The 20,849-nt window shown below is 44.2% G+C and overlaps 1 protein-coding gene across 1 annotated transcript in view; it reads right to left on the reverse strand.

Moving 5' to 3' along the window:
* Positions 1–20,849, reverse strand: part of LOC110014857 (uncharacterized) — a 26,755-nt gene continuing 5,906 nt past the window's right edge. The window contains exons 4-5 of the mRNA XM_078946495.1: positions 517–683; positions 1–451 (exon numbers count right to left, since the gene is read on the reverse strand). Coding sequence (XP_078802621.1) covers positions 262–451; positions 517–683 — 357 coding nt within the window. The 3' untranslated portion in view covers positions 1–261. The remainder of the gene's footprint in view (positions 452–516; positions 684–20,849) is intronic.

A 20,849-nucleotide genomic window follows, 5' to 3' on the forward strand; every position in this document is an offset into this window, starting at 1 on the left:
GAGCGTTCTTTCTTTATTCAAGAACCTTGAGCGCTACACTTGTTCCATGCAGGGCACATGCCAGGGCACGTGACACCTCCGACTCCCTTTTCATTTCCTGTGACGCTCCCTTTTGAATGATAAGCCCCTCCTATTGGGCGTTGCTCTTCATTACTTTCCAGGTTACATCACAGGAAACAGTCTAACATTCTCTAGCAAGACATTTAAACATAAAATAAATAAACAGTGTTGGTACCACCACCAGCTGACGGTGCCACCCCGTCACTGGGGTCCACCAAAATCTGCCAGGAGGCAGAACACTCCAGAGGCCCACTTGTTCCTCTCTGCTGGGTACTGACTGGTATGGCTGGTCCATAATGTTACGAGGGGGGGTTGAGGAAGTACCCAGGCGCAGAGAGGAGGAGGAGGCAGGAGATTCCAGGCAACAGGATATTTAATTAAGTCCACAAAACTGCAAACAAAAAAACACAGCTTAAGAAGGCAAAACAAAACTCGAAACTCGAAAACTCGACATACTCATGCTCGGAGTCTGGGGCAGGCAGCCCGGGCCAGGATGCGTCCAGCACCCTCCAGGAGGCAAGGGTGAATTGGAGTGCGTCCGGCACCCCCATGGAAGCAGGGATGTGTTGGGGAGCATCCAGCCACCCGGGAGCAGGGGCCTGTTGGGGTGCGTCCGGCCCCCCCTAAAAAGCATAGGCGAGTTGGGGTGCTTCCGATAGTTACAACTACCTTGGAATTCCGCAGACAAATGACAACCTGGAGCAGGCAACAAGGAAAGCTGCAACAGCTAAATACCTCCAACGAGTAAGGCAAGTCCTGAGAAGCCAGCTCAATGGCAAAAATAAGACTCGGGCAATAAAAGGTAACACTTTCTTTCACAGTACAGCACTTACAGTGTACTTACTGTACTGTGAAAGAAAGTGTTACCCAGACCTCTTCAGTTTCCTGCATTTGTGGCTGTGGTGTTTGCAAATCTTGAAAATATACACACACAAAAAAAAGAATGACACAGGCCAAGGTAGTGGCCAAAGCAGTGATTATAAATCTATGTTCATGTCAAGGACCCCAGAATTAATGTGTGTTTGGCCATAAAGAAATAATTTGTACCAGGAACCCCCACAAAATGTGTAATCATATATTTCAATAGCGTTGATATTTTTCTGTATTTTTAATAGCAGATTAGGGCTCCAGACTAACTTTTCTCACTAGGAGCACTGTAGCCCCCAACTGAAAATTTTAGGGGCAAAACCAGAAAATTTAGGGGTGCATACCGTAAATCAACATGCTAACCAAATCTATTAATTTCCACTGTATTACTAATAAATACTTCAATAATAGATGTAGAAATTACAATGTGCTGTTTCAAATTCAGTGTCACATTTTATTCTGCACTTTTGAAGATGCAACAAGAAGGTAAACTGACATGACAGTACAAATAGTAAACAAAACGGATGGAAATTTATCTTGGTGACACCAAATAAGTGTAGCCAAGATGCACGCGTGTTTGAGATCATCCAGGTGGACGCAACGCTGCACAGATCACCTGGTGTGAGACGTTTGTTTTTGTTTTTGCTCCAACATCACCTCTCAATCATCACAAAAATATCACGAGAAAGGGGTGGGAGCAAGGCCCCAACCTGAGCGAACGCAGCTGGAAATTTAGTACTGAACTGACTGAAAGCTGTCCTTATGACTACAAAACAATGCATTGTGGGACATGTGTCCTGATGGGTTTTTGTAGTTGAGTGATTAATTAAAATAGTTTAAAATACCAACTGATTAAAATAAAAAGGCTATATACATTACAAAACATTCAAATACAGGTGACGTCATTTCCGGGTGAGCTATTCCCAGTGCTAGTCGTGTGTGTGTGACTGCTGTCCTCTTGTTTGGCATTAGCCTTACTACTATTGCTTACTCTAAGGGTTATCTGGGTTAATATTCACAACTAGTACCTTTTATTAGCGAATTCACCACTGTTAAACCGCTTGCTGTTCACTTTCTCATTTTTGCTAAATAAACCACTTCTCTTTACTTAAACACCGCTAGCCTTAGCTTAGAAACTAGCATGGCCACCACTCCTTCCGCCTCTCCTCCTCTCTCCTGCCCCATGTGCCATATGTTTAGTGATGACCCTGCCTCCTTTAGTGAAGATAGCGATAGGTGTGTTAGGTGTAGTCTTGTGTTAGACTTGGAGGCCAGGCTGGAGCAGTTAGAAGCGCGGCTCCGCACAGTGGAAGCTAAGGCGGCTAGCCAGGTCGTTACTCGTAGCGCGGGCCGCGCTACCAGGGCTAACTTAGTTAGCACCCCAGCGCCCTCCCAACAGCCGGGAGACAGTCAGGGGTTTGTACCGGTTGGGAGGAAACATAGTGCTAAACGCAAAAACTTAGAGCACCCGAGACTCCACGTTAGTAATAGGTTCTCCCCCCTCAGCGACACACCCGCTGAACACTCAACTCTGGTTATAGGCTCTTCTGAAGTTAGAAACGTGGAGCTCCCAGCGGCTACAGTCAGGTGTTATCCGGGGGCCAGAGTTGGTGACATCGAGGGGAACCTTAGGATGTTAGCTCAGAGTAAGTCCAGGTTCCGTCGAGTCGTGATTCACGCAGGCGGTAATGATGCCCGACGGAGACAGTCAGAGGTGGTTAAGTTAAACGTAACTTCGGTGTGTAAACTGGCTAAGACGATGTCCGACACTGTAATTTTCTCTGGTCCCCTGCCGAACTTAGTCAGTGATGAAATGTACAGCCGCTTTTCATCATTTAACCGCTGGCTTTCTAGATGGTGCCCAGAAAACGGCGTTGGTTTTGTGGATAACTGGAGCGCGTTTTGGGGGAAGCCCGGTCTCATGCGGAGAGACGGCGTCCATCCCACCCGGGACGGTGCCGCTCTTCTTTCTAGAAACATTTCTGCTAGCCTTAGTCTGTTAACCTGACAATCCAGAGACGAGACCCGGGCGCAGAGCAGCAGTGTAAAACGCTCCTCTGAGCCTCCCTTAGGGTTAGTGCCGGTGCAAAACCCATGCAGGGAAAGTCAAGCAGGTCCTAGCTTTAGCTTATGTGCTGAAAGACAAATGAAAGGAGCGCGTCATAGAAACCTTAAAGTGACAGACAGCAGTTCTCACAAGCAGAATTATGATGTCATTAAATGCGGTTTATTAAACATTCGATCCATTTCCTCCAAGTCCCTCTTAGTCAACGAGTTAATTACTGATAACAACCTCAGTCTTTTAGCCTTAACAGAAACTTGGCTCCATCAGGATGAATATGTTAGATTGAATGAAGCAACCCCCCCCACTTATGCTAACTATCAGAAATCCAGGATTTCAGGGAAAGGAGGTGGTTTGGCAGTAATATCACAGTCTAGCTTACTTCTCAGCCCTAAAGTTAAAAATGCTTATAATTCATTTGAAAGCATCATATTGTCTTTAAGTCACCCAAACAGGAAAACTCCAAAACCTGTTTTATTCATAATTATTTATCGCCCCCCCGGCCCATATTCAGAATTTTTAACTGAGTTTTCTGACTTCCTATCGACTATTGTCTTAGATTCTGATCAAATTATAATATTAGGGGATTTTAATATTCATGTTGATGACCCCAGTGACTGCCTAGGAAAGGCTTTTGCAGCTTTATTAGATGATGTTGGTTTCACCCAAAGTGTGAATGAACCCACTCACTGTCATAAGCACACCCTGGATCTTGTTCTAACCCATGGGATAGAGATCAGCCAGCTGAGTGTCCTTCCTCTTAACCCCATCATTTCTGATCACTTTATGATTACCTTCCAGCTTACACTGGAACATCCTTCTGCCCCAGTGAATAAGAAACAGCTTAGAAGAACCTTAACTGACCGTTCTGTGTCTGAGTTTAAACACACAGTTCAGCCAGTACTTAGTGATATTCTGAGAAAATACTCTGAGTCCAGCTCCCATAGTATCAGTCCTAGTATAAATGACCACTTTGTTAATGATGCCTTACAAGCCCTCAGGAGTACACTCGATGTTGTTGCCCCCTTGAAACCTAAGTTCGTCAGACAAAACCGAGTAGCACCGTGGTTTAACGCTGAAAATCGTTCTCTTAAACAAGAAACCCGTAAGTTGGAAAGAGAATGGCGCCGCTCCGGTTCAGAGCAGTCTCTGGATATCTGGAAACATAGCCTATTAAATTATAAAAAAGCTCTGCGTAGAGCTAGAAGCCAGTACTATTCAACCTTAATATCAGAGAATGGAAACAATCCAAGATTTCTTTTTAGCACTATAGCTAAATTAACTCGCAGTCAGAGCTCAGTAGAACCACATGTTCCTGTTTCTCTCAGCTCTGATGATTTTCTTACATTTTTCGATAGTAAAATCTCAAATATTAGACATAACTTAAATCAAGTTATTCCTACTATCAGCCCAGAACAGGCTGAAGCGGTAGAAATGGAGGCATCCATAGAAACCTCTGTAACATTAGACTGCTTCACTGCTGTGGATCAAGCGGAAATAACATCAATTATCACGTCCTCCAAATCCTCAACGTGTCTGTTAGACCCAATTCCCACTAGACTTTTTAAAGAAACTTTTCCCCTAATTAATGATCCCATATTAACAATGATAAATACCTCTCTGGAAACGGGTTACGTGCCACAGTCTTTTAAATATGCAGTTGTTAAACCTCTTCTGAAAAAGCCCAGTTTGGATCCTAGCATCTTGGCCAACTATAGACCGATATCAAACCTGCCCTTTATTTCTAAAATCCTAGAAAGAGTTGTAGTTAAGCAGCTTTACTGCCACCTACAGGACAACAGCCACTTTGAAGACTTTCAGTCAGGGTTTAGACCTCACCACAGTACGGAAACTGCACTAGTTAGAGTCTCTAATGACTTGTTATTGGCCTCAGAAAAGGGACTACTTTCTATTCTGGTCCTGTTGGACCTCAGTGCAGCCTTTGACACTATCGACCACAGTATTTTACTCCATAGATTAGAGCAGGACATAGGGAACAGAGGATCTGCTCTCCAGTGGTTTAAATCCTATCTGTCCGATAGGTATCAGTTCGTTAATGTAAATGGCCATTCCTCTCAGTGCACTCGAGTCAACTATGGAGTCCCACAGGGCTCAGTCTTGGGACCGATCCTGTTTACGCTTTATATGCTACCCCTAGGAAACATAATCAGGAAACACAGCATTAATTTTCATTGTTATGCCGACGATACGCAGTTGTATTTATCCATGAAGCCTGACCAGAATGACCAGATAGAGAAACTGAACGCCTGCATCAGTGACATCAAGACCTGGATGACAATTAATTACCTCCTCTTGAACCCAGAAAAAACTGAAGTCATTATACTTGGTCCTAAAAACCTCAGAGATGCTCTGTCTGCTCAGATAGTCTCCCTGGATGGTATAAGTATAGCCTCCAATTCCACAGTTAGAAACCTTGGGGTTTTACTTGACCAGGATTTATCATTTAAGGCTCACATATCTCAGGCGTGTAGAACTGCCTTTTTTCACCTGCGGAATATTGCTAAGATCAGAAATATACTTTCTAAGAGTGATGCTGAAAAACTCATCCATGCATTTGTTACGTCGAGGCTGGATTACTGTAACTCCTTGTTAGCAGCGTGTCCTAAGAGTTCCTTAAGAAGTCTCCAGCTTGTTCAGAACGCAGCAGCTAGATTGTTAGCTGGAACTAGCAGAAGAGATCACATCACTCCTGTGTTAGTTTCGCTCCATTGGCTCCCAGTTGATTCTAGAATTAAGTTCAAGATCCTCCTGTTAATCTATAAGGCCTTACATGGAATGGCCCCGTCCTATATTAAGGACCTCATAGTCCCTTACCATCCAATGAGAACACTTCGCTCGCAAAATGCAGGACTGCTTGTGGTTCCTAGAATTAGTAAAAGTACAGTTGGAGGTAGAGCGTTTAGCCACCAAGCCCCTGTCTTATGGAATAAACTCCCAGCTCATGTAAGAGAGGCTGACTCAGTTTCTACATTCAAAGTTAGACTGAAAACATTCCTATTTGGACAGGCTTATTGTCAGACTAGTTAGTATTAAGAGATTATTTAACTTAATGTTAGTTTGTTTAAATTAAACTTAATAATAACTATTTCTATTTCTTTTAAAAGGCTGCTAGAAGTTGAAGCTGGGGTAACTATGGTGCACTGGGGTTCTGTCCTCTTTCCTTTTTTACTTCTACCCTTCCTCTCCCCTATTCTTGATCATAATTTATCATTTAGTTCTCCATGCCTCTGTTTGGTGCAGTGCGATTCATGTATTGTCCCTCTTTTCCTCTCCCCTCCTGGGGAGTAGGAGTGCTTCCAGACTCCAGTTGTTTCATCCGTGCTCCAGTTCCTGACCGTTTACCTCGCCTTTGCTCCTGCTCCTACACCTGGCTGTGGATCCTGCCTCTGGCTCATCTCTGGCTCGTCTCTGCTCTGTACCTGACCGAGTACCTCGTCTCTGCTCCTGCTCCTACACCTGGCTGTGGTTCCTGCCTCCGGCTCGACTCGCGCCTTTGACTGTCCCCACAACCACGGCTGGATGAAGCTCGTCTGCTGGACTTTTATATATGTAGTTGTAGATTTAGATAAGTTAATTTCTTCTCTAAGAGTTCTGGTAAATCGCCTGTCCGTCCTGGGGGAGGATCCCTCCTTCATGTGGGCACCCCTGAGGTTTCTTCGTTTTTTCCGGAATCCGTTTTTTTTGGGAGTTTTTCCTTACCGCGAAGGGGGGTCTAAGGGCAGGGATGCCAGTATAGCTTAGTCAGTTTGTTAGTTCATTTTAGTATTTTTCTATTGAACTCTTTGTATTCGTGATCCTTTTGATTTCATGTTTTACTTCGAAGCCCATCGAGACGACTGTTGTTGTGATTTTGGGCTATACAAATAAAATTGAATTGAATTGAATTGAATGTAACATATATAATAACAGAGATCATGCTATGGGGGAGAGGCATATTAAAGGCCACCTCCAACTTCCTGTTCTCCTTCAGTCTCACTGCAGATCCCCCCCCCGGTGTCCCTATTGATCCAGGCGAGCCGCTGGTTCCTCCTAAACACGTCTATCGTTGCATTTTCCCCACGTGTTTTAACCCTTGTGCTATCTTAGATGACCCCACCGTTACATTGACGTGTTCTCCCTACCATGACAAAGGTGGATAAAGGTGGAAAGATTTCATGTAATCCATGGACACCAGTGAAGATCACAAATCATTGAAGAATAAAGGTTCAGAGCACTGTCTAGTGGGTCTAGATGACCCAACTCCCAACGTTAAAGTGCCTAGGATAGCACAAGGGTTAAGTGTGTCCAAGACTAAATCGCACTTGTTTAAAGTTCAAGCCCCATTAGCTGGCACGCATGTAGGTGTGGGACATTTATTCTCCTCAGCTGACCCGACTCCCGCGAGAGCGGCGTGCTACGGTAACAGCCGTGCATAACCGTAACCATAACCCTAAACCCTCCTCCGGGTCTGTGCGGCCCTGCATGTATTTAGAAAATTGCGAGCAAATAGATACGTTCTAAAAAAAGGAAAATAAGGAACTCCTTAATGTGGTCCGGGGAGGGGGCTGTCAGCTTTCCTGCTTTCAGGCCCCTCCCCCTCCACGCATGTTAGCCACTTACAGTGGCTTTCCCTATTCTTCTCACACGCATTGGCTGCCTCACAGACAGGCATCACCCAATGAAACGCGAGTGTGTGCTTGCGTTTCATGAGTATGTGCACGAGTGTGTGTGTGTCTGCGTGCGTGTGCGCTCGCGTCTCATTGATTATTTCATTGCTCTTTTCATTGATCATTGACATGCCCCTTCCACGTTTAATGTATAAAAAATATGGAGGGTGGGGGAGGCAAATTTACTGGTAGCACATGTGCAACTGGATGTAAAATTCAGTCGCACACTCTAAAATTTTGGTCGCAAAATGCGACCATTTGGTCGCAATCTGGAGCCCTGCAGATATAAGCACAGCCTTTTGACGTGTCTTAATCATGTAGATTAATACTTAGTTGTGTAATTTATAGTAGTGTGTCTCTAGAAATTACAGAGTAACACAACAGGACAGTTGGAGGCTGACTCCACTCTCAGCCCAGAATTGAAAAATGCAAAAAAAAATGAAGCGGGGCTAGTGAAGGCAGGCTGAGGGGAGATGTGGTCTGGATCTGTGATTGACAGTAACGTTAGCTCACAGACTATAAAAACAATGGACGAATCGAGGTGCTTCATTGCTGCCTGCCACCATGTTGAAATCAGTCAACAGTTATTGGTCTGAGCTGCTCTGAGGCATCGGAACAGTAGTTGCCCATAGATATGATGACTCAGTTGACGAGTCATGAAATTCAACTTTACTTATGTTAACCTCTAGAGAAACGCAGATGGTTTTAGACTAGTTTTTCAGAAGTTAAAAAAGTTTATTTTTATTTTAAAGAATTTGGCAAGGACCAACAGTCAACACTTTTAAAGCACAATTTATATATAGGTAAACAGGCCCAAAAAGTTGGTTTACTGTTTAGTTACCCTTTAATCTTAACAGGATTTAAGATTAACTCTTATCGGCACAAAAAAATAGATTCAATTTTCAAAAGAAATTATTTTACAAAATATCTATGTGTGTTGTTGTTTCATTCAATAAAAAGAAACTTACCATGCATAGTTATCCACACTGACTGATTCCCTGAATTTCATCTTGTGTTTGCATGTTTTGCATTTCTTCAGTCTTCTTAGAAGCCTTTTCTTCTCCAACCATTTGATTAAGAGTTTGTGTCTTCTTTTAGATTTAGTTTCTCTTTCAATAATAATTACATCAGTGGCTAAACCAGGCATATTTTTTGTTAAGGATTTAGAAGGTCTACTTATTGTCTTATTCTCTGTTTTTCCGCGCACTCACCACACTAGCTTCCTGAGCCTCAGTGACCAGCTCCCGCCAGATTACGTTTGAATTGTAATCATTAATCGGGTTGATGAGGATAAAACAAGCCAATCATTTTTGGATTCAGGGGCTGTGGGCGGTGCTATGCAGCATCATCCATCATATCGGCTGGTTATCAACTGGTCAATAACCACTTTGATTTGTTGCAGCCAGCGACAACCTAGACCAAAGGTTGGCAATCTTTACCACACAAAGAGGCATTTGGATCAATTTCCCACAAAAATTCAAACACAAGGAGCCGCAAAACCCTTTGGAAAACACGGGGTTTACCGTGAATGGCATAATTTCCTTATGTTAATTTTTTCCTGTATCCTCTGTCATTTAATGGGTTCCGATGAGAACTATTTCCTGAAAGGGCACAAAAATAGCAAATATTTCATAATTAACTAGCAGATTACCCGTTTTTCACACAGAATTTTGTCATCAAATAGTTTTTTTCCCAACTGGATCATGTGTATTTTAGGCAAAAGCTGCGTGTTTGATCTGGAATGTCACATTTGAGACTTGGTTGTTTGCTAATTCTTCATTGCATATTAATCAGACTGGTAAAGTTGTTGAAAGCAAAAAAATCTGCCCAGATGCCATTGTTAGTATTGTTTTCATCAGGAACTTTCATTTCCTCTAAATTCTCCATCGTTGTCCCACCCTGGACGGACAACTATGCTTGTCATTCCAACCTTCCACCCGGCTGGTTGCTGGCCGTCCTGCCTACATCGTGCTTCGTCTGATGGATGTGCGCTGTCCGTGGCCATGGCTTCCAGTACCTGGTTGATTGGGAGGGTTATGGCCCTGGGGAGCGTGACTGGGTCCCCTGGTCTTTTATTTTGGACCTGGTGGCGCGCCTGAGCCACACCTGCACCTCTTCCTGATCACACACCTGCTCCTCATCAGCCACTCTCTATATATGATTCGGATGGACCTCCAGCCTCTGCCAGATTATTGGTTCTCATTCGTAGTTTGCCCTGCCACAGCCAGCCAGAAACCTTTTGGACAATAAATAATTTTCTACACTGTATTTTTGTCCGCACTTGAATCCAATTACAAACTCTCATAACAATTAATTATTTTGGTTTAGAAGCAACAATGAGCAGGGACAGAGCTACAAGTAGGCAAGTTAAGCAGCTGCCCCCCCCCCCCCCCCCCCCCAGCAAAAAGCTTTGGCCCCTCACAAATTTTGAGTAATCTCTAGTATCTTTAATAACAAAGATTAATAAACCATCAGCTTCTTTAAGCAATAGTAAGAAAACCTGAACTACAAGAACTGCTGTTTTAATATTAATAACGAAAATTAATGTGTGTGAAATATGTATTTTTGATTCTTTCATTTGTAACGGCCTTTCACTCTACTGTTCTATTTGCCACCCTTCCAAAGTCTTTTGCCCCTGATATATACTGTTCTAGCTCTGCCACTGGCAATGAGGACTGTGACATGATCTTCAAACTCTCTGATGAAGGTCTCATCTGGATATCTCCAATAGAACCATGTTCTTCAGAGGTTCTACAACTAGATCAGTAGAACTGGTTGCGAACTGATTACTGATTATCAACCTGTTTTGGTTTCTTGAAGCTGGGATTATCTTCTGCAGCCTCTGTGACTTTGCACAGTTCTGACGATGGATGAATTCTACTCATTAACTAGTCACTAGTGTGACGGAATGGCCAGGGGAAATTAAATTATTCAGCCCCCTCCAGGTAAAAGATTGTAGTGCCTCCTTTTGCTGTGATTACAGCTGTAAGTGGCTTGGGGTAGGTCTCTATCAGTTCTGCACATCGAGAGACTGAAATTTTTACCCATTCCTCCTTGCAAAGCAGCTCAAGCTGAGTGAGGTTGCATGGAGAGCGTTTGAGAACAGCAGTTCTTTCCACAGTTTCTCGATGGATTCAGGTATGGACTTTGACTTGGACATTCTAATACCTGGATATGTTTATTTGTGAACCATTCCATTGTAGATTTTGCTTTATGTTTTGGATCATTGTCTTGTTGGGAGACAAATCTCCGTCCCAGTCTCAGGTCTTTTGCAGACTCCATCAGGTTTTCTTCCAGAATGGTCCTTTATTTGGCTCCCTCCATCTTCCCATCAATTCTAATCATCCTCCCTGTCCCTGCAGAAGAAAAGCATGCCCAAACCATGATGCTGCCACTACCATGTGTGACAGAGGGGATGGTGTGTTCAGGGTGATGAGCATTGTTGCTTTTACGCCAAACATAACGTTTTGCATTGTTGACAAAAAGTTAGATTTTGGTTTCATCTGACCAGAGCACCTTCTTCCACATGTTTGGTGTATATCCCAGGTAGCTGTGGATCTCTGCAGTTCATCCAGAGGGATTATGGGTCTCTTGACTGCACCTCTGATCAGTCTTCTCCTTTTTTAAACTGGAAGTTTAGACGGATGGCCGGTCTTTGTAGATTGCAGTGATCTCATACTCCTTTCATTTTAATATTATCGCTTGCACAGGATGTTTAAAGCTTGGTAAATCCTCAATGAACATCTGGGGAGAGTTTGCTGAACTGAAAGTAAAAGGGTTGAATAATTTTGCACTCCCAATATTTCAATTTTTAATTTGTCAAAAAAGTTTGAAATATCCAATAAATTTAATTCCACTTCATGATTGTGTCCCACTTGCTGTTGATTCTTCATTAAAGTTACAGTTTTATATCTTTATGTTTGCAGCCTGATTTGTGGCAAAAGGTTGAAAAGTTCAAGGGGTCAAATACTTTCGCAAGGCACTGAATTTATTAGATAAAAACTCCCTTTTTACCTGCTTTTGTCTGCTTAGATCTATTCAACAGAAACTTTCTGCATATGTCTGTATTCACCTTTATCCATTTGCTTCTATGTTTTTGGCATTTATAAATCTGTATATGACATCTTAAAACCTGTTCTGAATATTTTTATTCAATTTACTTATTATTATTTACATGGGATTTTTATAGACATCTGTCTACCAGTTCATTTGCTTTTTTCTGCAACTTTTTGCATCAATTTTCATTTTATTTTACATCTGTCTGCTTCATCTGCTTTTTTTTTGTAAATCTTTCAGTATTTTTTTAACTTCTGTTTGCATTTGTCTTTGTCACTTTGTGTCTGTCCATACACAAACACCATCACACAGACAGCCTCCTGTTATAAGTCAGCATAGGCAGCTTTTAGAGGCTCTTGATTCTGACACTGATCATTCCTAATTTCCTTCAAATTTTTTGAGAAAGGCAGCAGAACAATGTTGTCATTAATCAGAGTGATCCGGTTGTATTTTAGTACTTAAACACAGCAGTTTTTTCTGGTTTATTTTAAATCCTATTAAGATTTTTTGGGCTTTAAGCCGTAAAAAGAAAGTGAATCGGTGAATTCAAAAGGGGCCCAAGTCCACAATTTTTCAAAATAGAGATACTATATGTTCTATGGTCTTCAAGGGAAAAACTATCTGATTATGAGCAAAAAAGTCCCAAGTCTGTTGTAATGCATTGACTATGCATGGCATTTAAAATGCATTAAGTGCAAGAGGGGCCAAATTCCTGGACTTGGGCCTCTCTGCATAGGTTTAGCTTCATACCATAGATGGCAGCACTAGTTATCCAATATGGCAGCACCCCTGTTTAATTCAAGAAGGGCCCAAGTCCAGAGACTTTAGTTTGCTAGTCCTCTGAAATTATAAAAGTGAGGTGCTTCATATTATAACATTTGTAAGCTATGAACTGGTGCTAAATCTGGGTAAAGTATTAATCATTTGGTGTAGCCTCCATTTAAGCAATGCAAATAAAATCATTTCCTGGAAAGCAAACCTCTTGGACTTGGGCCCTTATTGAATTCACCGATTCGATTTCCTCTTGTGGTGTTTTTGAGCTTTGCTGTAGCACAATTCATAGTTTGATTATTTAAAGATAGTTGCTAATTTGATAGTTTTTTTTTTATAGTTTAATTTGAATAACTCTACATTATTCTTTCAAAGTCCCTCAGTTAATATTAGTTTTTTGATTTTTGCTGTCATTGTTGGAAAATTAAGTGTCTGCCTCAGATTGGAAATAGTTCTCCTGAGAATCTAATTCTTCATGGACCAGATGATCTGAGAGGCCAGATGGAAAGAGTTACTGTCATGGTGCCTCCGGGAGTCCTCTCCTCCCCCCTCCCTTCTCTGCGTCCGCCCAGATTGGATCCTGCTGCCGGCATTCACCTCATCATCTGCACCAGTATTTAAGATGGCTCTGGGTTTCAGCACTTGGGTCTGTTCTCATCCTAGCCGAGCATGACAGAACGAACTGGCCTAACTCCCGACCCAGCGGACCCGAAAAGACTATGCTACGCCGTGTCCCAGCAAGGCGTTCCCTTGGGTCATCAGGCGGACGCCCTTTCTCAATGGCTTCGGCACAACAAGATTTGTTCCGCCGTATGGATAACATTTCCCAGGCTTTACTGGATCCAACAAGTCATGTGACGGCCACTCCCGTCAGTAACGCTCCACTTTCCCACCCAGGTAACATGGCGGTCGCCGCATCCGCCTCGTCATCAGAAAACTTCCATTTACTTCCTCCTAGCACCCTACCCGCCAATTTTAACCGCACCTTAGACATTTAGGGCCCCTTGGTGGGGAGGGTGAGGGGACGTCACTGTGAGTAATCAGGAGATGTCCCCTTAGTGCCCAACCCGCCAATTTTAACTGCACCCCCCTTAGTACACACACCCCTCCCCCCTCAATATATACATCCCAACATAAACACACACACATGCACATACACACCCTCTCAAACACACATACACGCACACACATTTTGCAAGGAAGGTGGGACCTAGGACCATCTGTCCCCTGCCTCTTCCCTGGTGGGGGGTACGGGCCCCTTTGCAACGGCGGCCATGTCCCAGGGGTGCCTGCTTCCTGGGCCCGGCGGTGCTCTCTCCACGCGGTGGGGGGGTTCACATTACATCTGAGCCGGGGGTGTTTGTGTCCCTGGGGGGTGGGTTCTGGCCCTTGCTCCTGAGCGCTGGGCCCCGCCAAATTTCCAACTGTGGCCGAGCCTGGTCGGGCCATATTTACAACACCCCTTGTGGGCCCTCTTTTTTCCCCGGGGTTCCCCCCTCCTGGGCGGGGGCGGCGGGCCCCTGCCTTGCTCCTCCCTGGACCAACCGTGGGCCGGGCGGATGGCTGCCTGGAGTGCGGAGCGGGTCTCCCTTGGGGGGTCCTGGCTCGTACCTGGGGTTGGGGCGGGGGGATGCCCGGAACTCCTGGGTGGTGGTGGGGTGCTCGTCTGGGGCTGTGGGCATCCTTCTCCGGTGGGGCCCTGCGTTGGGCTCTCCCGGCGCGGCGGCGCTCTCTTTCCCTCCGTGCCTCCCTGCTCTCTGGCTCTGGGGGCCTTGCGGCGGTCCTGCTGGCCCTGGCCTGGGTGGCGGGCTTGGTCGCCCGGGGGCGGTTGTTCCCTGCCTGTTCCCGTGTGGCGTTGGGGGGATTCCGGCTGCCGCTGCTGCTGCGGTGGGGGTCTTGGGGTGGGGATGGCTGGGCACTCTCCCTCCTTCTTTTCACGTTCCACCACTAGTTGGTTTTAAGGCATAAGTATGCGTGTGAACACTATCTGTTTTGTGTACATGTCGACAGGTGGACATTTTTGCAGCTAGCAGGTGTGTTTATAACATTTGAGTGTGTGTGTGGACAGGCCCCGCCCCTTTTGTACTACATTTGAACCTTACCATAATGATTAACAACCAGTAAACTTGTTGCTTTATGCTGCTTCATGGTCTTACCCCCCTTCCCCTCCTATTATCACCCTCCTACCCCCCCCCTCTCTCTAACGTCCCTCTCTCTTCTTCCCCTCTTTCCTTTTCCGTCCGGTCCAACACCAAAGATTCTCAAACATGATTGAAATTAATAAAGTTTGGCCTCAATTACAGAAGGGTTTTATTCAGACATACATCTGGTTTGTGTGAAGATTAATAACCCCTCTTGTTAAAGTAAAATATGTCCAACACAAGAGGCCCTCAGCTCTCATCTGTCTGCCCAGCTGTTGGACAGGACAAGTTAAAAAAAAAAAAAAAAAGAAAACTTCCATTTACAACTGGAAACATTCCACGGGGAAGTGGAGAACTGTGGAGGCTTTTTGTTACACTGCCAACTGATATTTCAACAAACAAATAAATATTATCAGTCAGATAACAGCAAGATAACTCTTATTGTAAATTCTCTTCAAAACAAAGGTATGCAATGGGCTCAGGCTTACTTAACTTCAAACCCCATTTCCCACCTACCATTTAACAAATTTCTTGAGGAATTTAAACTGGTTTTCGATCAACTACGTCGTGAGGATGAAGCCACACAGACATTACTGAGCTTAAAACAACACAACCGCTCAGTAAGTGATCATGTAATAGACTTATGCATCCTGGCTGTGGAACCTGGTTGGCCAGAAAAAGCACTTAAAGGGATCTTCTATAAATCTCCAAGCGAAACCATCAAGGATCACCTATGCTCCCAACCAGAAGCCCAGCCCTTCGAAGAACTAATCACTGCAGCTCTTCGTTCACATGCACGCTTAAAGGAACGACAGGCGGCAAAGTTGTTTACATAAGGTAAGCCACCACCCATCTTCAAAGATTGTTCAACCTCGCCTAATCTTCTTCCCTCTACGTCAGTGCAGGACATTTCTCGGAAGGTTCCGGAAGAACCCATGCAGATCGGACACTCCAACCTTTCCCCTGAGGAACATCAGAAGAGGAGGGGAGAACGGGCTTGCTTCTACTGCGGAAACAAGGAACACTTCCTCTCACAATGTCCACTTCGTTTAAACTGCAGAACCCCCCGCTAGATGACAGGGTGCGGGGGGGGTAAGGAAATGAACTCTTCCAACAAGAATTTCTTGTACCTTCCTGTCAAATTAAAATTACAGACGGAAGTTCACGAATTGCAAGCTCTGGTAGATTATCACGACCTTCAAGCTGTTTTTAGTAAAACCAAAGCCAGTTCTTTACCACCTCATAGACCCTACGACTGTTCCATCGACCTTCTGGCAGGGGCTAGTTTACCTAAGGGCAGACTCATTAATCTGTCTGTTCCCCGAAAAACAGGTTATGGAAAAGTACCTTCAGGAAACTCTCGCTAATGGTCATATCTGTCCCTCTTCCTCTCCAGTCGGGGACGTTTTTTTCTTTGTCGAGAAAAAAGACGACACTACGTCTGTGTGTGGACTATCGGGAACTCAATCAAATAACCATAAAAGATAAATACTCCTTGCCGTTACGAAACTCCGTTTTTGATTCTGTCCAAGGGGCCAACGTTTTTTCCCTAGATTTACGTAATGCTTACCAACTTATCCGTATCAAAGAAGGCGACGAATGGAAAACCGCATTTAACACTCCACAAGGACATTTTGAATGCCTGGTCATGCCCTTTGGGCTAACCAACGTGCCAGCCATTTTTCAACGTTTAGTCAACGATGTTCTCCGGGATTTTTTAAACCACTTCATCTTTGTATATCTGGATGACATTGCCATTTATTCCCCTGATCCAGACCAACATAAGATTCATGTCCGTCAGGTTCTGGAACATCTGTTAGAGAATAGACTTTTTATCAAAGCTGAGAAGTGTGAGTTTCATGTTTCCACCATCCCCTTTCTGGGATACATTCTACAAATTGAAGCCGTTCTCAATTACAAGATTTAGATTTAGATTTAGATTTAGATTCAACTTTATTGTCATTACACATGTACAAGTACAAGGCAACGAAATACAGTTTATGTCTAACCAGAAGTGCAGTAGCAGCAAGTCTAGGATAAAGGTGACAGTGCATATTTAATTATTTAAAAAAATGTACAGGTTATTAATAATTAACTTCAAAATTGGCAGGTAATACTGAATTTAATATTGTGCTGGATAAAAAAGTTAAAAGGTCAGTGGGTGGCAGAGTTCAATAAGGAGACAGCTCTCGGAAAGAAACTGTTCCTCAGTCTACTGTTTCGAGTCCGGGGGAACCTGAGACGTCTGCCTGACGGCAGGAAAGAAAACAGTTTGTGCGCAGGGTGAGAGGAGTCCTTTAGGATACTGTGCGCCCAACGGAGACAATTTTCACCACCCGCTGCAATGCCTTACGCTCCACAGCAGAGCAGCTCCTGTACCAAACTGTGACACAATTGGTTAAGATGCTCTCTATTGCGCAGCAGTAGAAGTTCACCAGGATGGCAGAGGCGAGCCCGTTTTTCTTGAGTGTCCTAAAGAAGAACAGGCGCTGGTGAGCCTTCTTGATCAGGCTGGAGATGTTGGTGGTCCAGGACAGATCCTCTGAAATGTGAGTACCCAGGAACTTGAAGGATGAAACATGCTCAACTACCATCTTGTTAATGTAGATGGGATCATGTGAGCCTTTTTTCTCCCTTCTCAAGTCCACAATGAGCTCCTTGGTCTTGTTGGTGTTAAGGAGCAGATTATTGTCTGTGCACCAAGTGGTCAGATGCTGGATCTCCTCCCTGTAGGTAGTCTCATCATTGTTGGTGATGAGACCTATCACCGTAGTGTCGTCTGCAAACTTAATGATGGTGTTAGATCCATACATCGGTCTGCAGTCGTAAGTGAAGACGGAGTAGAGAAAGGGGCTCAGCACGCAGCCCTGTGGTACACCGGTGTTGAGTGTAATGGTGTTGGAGCAGATGTGGTCTGACCTAACAAACTGAGGTCTGTTGGTTAGAAAGTCCATAATCCAGTTACAGAGTGAAGTGTTAATATCCAGTTCACTGAGTTTGAGGATTAACTTGTAAGGGAATAACAGTATTAATGCTGAGCTGAAGTCAACAAACAGCATTCGTGCATAAGTGTTCTTATTGTCCAGATGTGTGAGTACAGAGTGCAGTGCTAAGGAGACTGCATCCTCCGTGCTCCTATTATTACGGTAGGCAAACTGGTGAGGGTCCAGTGTGGCTGGGAAAGAGGCCTTCAGGTGTGCCAGGACCAGCCGCTCAAAGCACTTCGTGATGACTGGTGTAAGTGCTACAGGGCGATAGTCATTCAGGCAAGTTGGACCAGAATGTTTCGGCACTGGCACAATTGCGGTGGATTGAGAATTTGGCCTATTCACGATCTGCCAAACGGCTTAATTCACACCAAGCTCGTTGGTGCCTATTCTTTTATAGGTTTGATTTCACGACTACCTACAGACCCAGTTGCCGTAACATCAAGCCCAATGCATTGTCTCGTAAATTTTGTACCCACTAGAATTACACTGATTCCTCCATCAATCCCGCCACATGTATTGTAGGTTCCCTCACCTGGGAGATCGAAACTCGTGTGTTACAAGCCCAGGATGAGGAACCTAATCATACTCCGGGCCCTCCTGGAACTCTGTACGTTCCCACGTCACTGAGATCCGATGTTATTACTTGGGGTCATTTGTCCAGGGTCTCCTGTCCCGCTGTATCCATCGTACCTTAGCTCTCATTCGCCGTCGTTTTTTGTGGCCCACTATGGACGAAGATGTCTGTGAATATATCGGTGCCTGTTCCACTTGTGCTCGGTCCAAATCTTCTACCTCGTCTCCCTCCGGTCTCCTCCATCCTCTGTCCACCCCTAGTAGACCATGGTCTCATATCGCCCTAGATTTTGTAACATGTCTTCCCCCATCCTACGACAACACTGTTATACTCACTGTGGTAGATCGGTTCTCCAAGTCTGTGCACTTCATTCCTATGCCTCAACTCCCCACTGCCTTGGAAACTGCCAACATCCTAGTCGATCATGTCTTTAGGTACCATGGAATTCCTACGGACATAGTATCGGACAGAGGACCACAATTCATCTCTCAAGTGTGGAAAGCATTTAGCGTTGGGAGTGACTGTTAGCCTATCATCAGGTTACCATCCGCAGTCCAACGGGCAAGCTGAACGGGCTAACCAAGAGTTGGAAGCAGCTCTCCATTGTGTTGCTGCCCAGAACGCTTCCGATTGGTTTTGTCACCTGGTCTGGATTGAATATGCACATAATTCCCTTCCCTCTTCCGCCACAGGAATCTCTCCATTTGAGGCCAAACGCCTATTTGATTGGCTGTAGGTTGGTCCGATAAAGTGATTGGTCTGGATAGTTCATTGAGGAAGTGAAGTCTTCATGTAAACAATGTTAAGCTCCGATAGACACAGGGACATGACCATTTAAACATGCTTTTATTATTATGATTATTACTAAGTGCATGTTCGCTTATAGTTTTTTTAAATCCGTGCGCCCGGGGCTTTTTCTGTCTGAACTGACACGGAAGAAGGTTTACGATTAAGTTAATAGGTTAATACAACATACATGCTAACAACATTAGCCGTGCTGATGAGCGATTTAGCCGTGGATCAACTTAACTGGAATAACCATCAGCCTTTATTTTGTCTGGACCTGAATGGTAACACAAATTCACATGGTTGTGTGCACGGTTTTTCAGGACTAGTCCCCCAAAAGCCTCCTCCGCTTCCAAAAGTCCGTCCTCGGTCTGGATTCACATGTCCCGGGAGACGTTCTGAGTCCCGACAGCAGAACCGGGAAACAGACAGCAGTCCGAAGTCTCCTACGTTGCGCACACTGTACCAAAGCACCTTCACAGCCCTGCAAACATGAAGCTAGGAGTCCATTTGCTCTGCTTAGAGGCATGCACATGCCATGAATGTGCGTGCGCCATGATTGCGCAACAGTACGAGCTTACTAACAGTACGAGGTTTACTAAATGGTGCTCACGGTTTAGTAATCCGTGCGCACGCTTTACTAATCCGTGCGCACCCTTTAGTAATTGCGCACGCTTTAGTAATCTGTGCGCACAGTTTATCAGATTTTTTTCCTTTTATAACCACTGGCACCCGGCGGGCTCCGTACTTTTCATATAATTCCATATTATTAACTCCAGCCAATATGGCTGCACCCATGAGTTGAGAAATTTAGGCTTCAGGTAGGGGACTGTAGATGTCATGTGATGTCAGAAATTATTGTCCAGTTATATATATTTCCTTGGCTGCACTACTAATGTTAGCTTGGGGTTTTGAGAGGCTGTAAGTTAGCAACCGAAAGCGTAAACAATGGATTGATGGGAAATGAAGGCAGGGTCACACAGCATCATCAGTCCCGCCCACAACTCAGAGATGTATTCATGATGAACTACTGCCGCTCTGCAGAAACTATGTCCTAAAAAACCACACAGATTTTTTGATTTTGGCTAAAAATGGCCTAATCATAAAGAAAAGACAACTGGGAGCGCCTATGAAAACATCAAATCACTCCAAAAGGATCGTAATCATTTGGTTTTGCTTTAAACAGTTCATGAGTGCTAAGCCAGAAATCTGACCCAATCCGCTCCAGAAAAAGGCCCACCAGACCTCCTCTGTGTTCATCTCCACCAAACTCTTTGCAACAGGAAAAATAAAGACAAGCCTAAGTGAACATTTCCAAACATTTTAAGTGATGAAGCACCTACTTCATCACTTCTTACTAAACCTGGTTCATCACTGCCGGTTAAACTGAAACACAGAAACCGGCTGACAGTAAAAAACGAAATTCTCCCATTGTGATAAAATGACACATCTACAGTGCCTTGCGAAAGTATTCAGCCACCTTGAACTTTCCAATCTTTTGCAACATTTCTTACTAAATCTGGTTCATCACTGCCGGTTAAACTGAAACACAGAAACCGGCTGACAGTAAAAAACTAAATCCTCCCATTGTGATAAAATGACACATCTATAGGGCCTTGCGAAAGTATTCGGCCCCCTTGAACTTTTCAACCTTTTGCCACATTTCAGGCTGCAAACATAAAGATATAAAACTAACTTGTTGGACAGAATCATGAAGTGAAACCAAATTTATTGGATATTTCAAACTTTTTTGACTGAAATATCAGGTGTGCAAAATTATTCAGCCCCTTTACTTTCCTGCAAACCTACGAAGACCTGACCGTCCGTCTAAACAAACAAAGAAAATTATCCTCCAGAATTCTTTTCTCGTTTTCA

The sequence above is a fragment of the Oryzias latipes genome, chromosome 4, assembly GCF_053564925.1.
Source record: "Oryzias latipes strain Hd-rR chromosome 4, Olatipes_Hd-rR_3.1".
NCBI lineage: Eukaryota > Metazoa > Chordata > Actinopteri > Beloniformes > Adrianichthyidae > Oryzias > Oryzias latipes.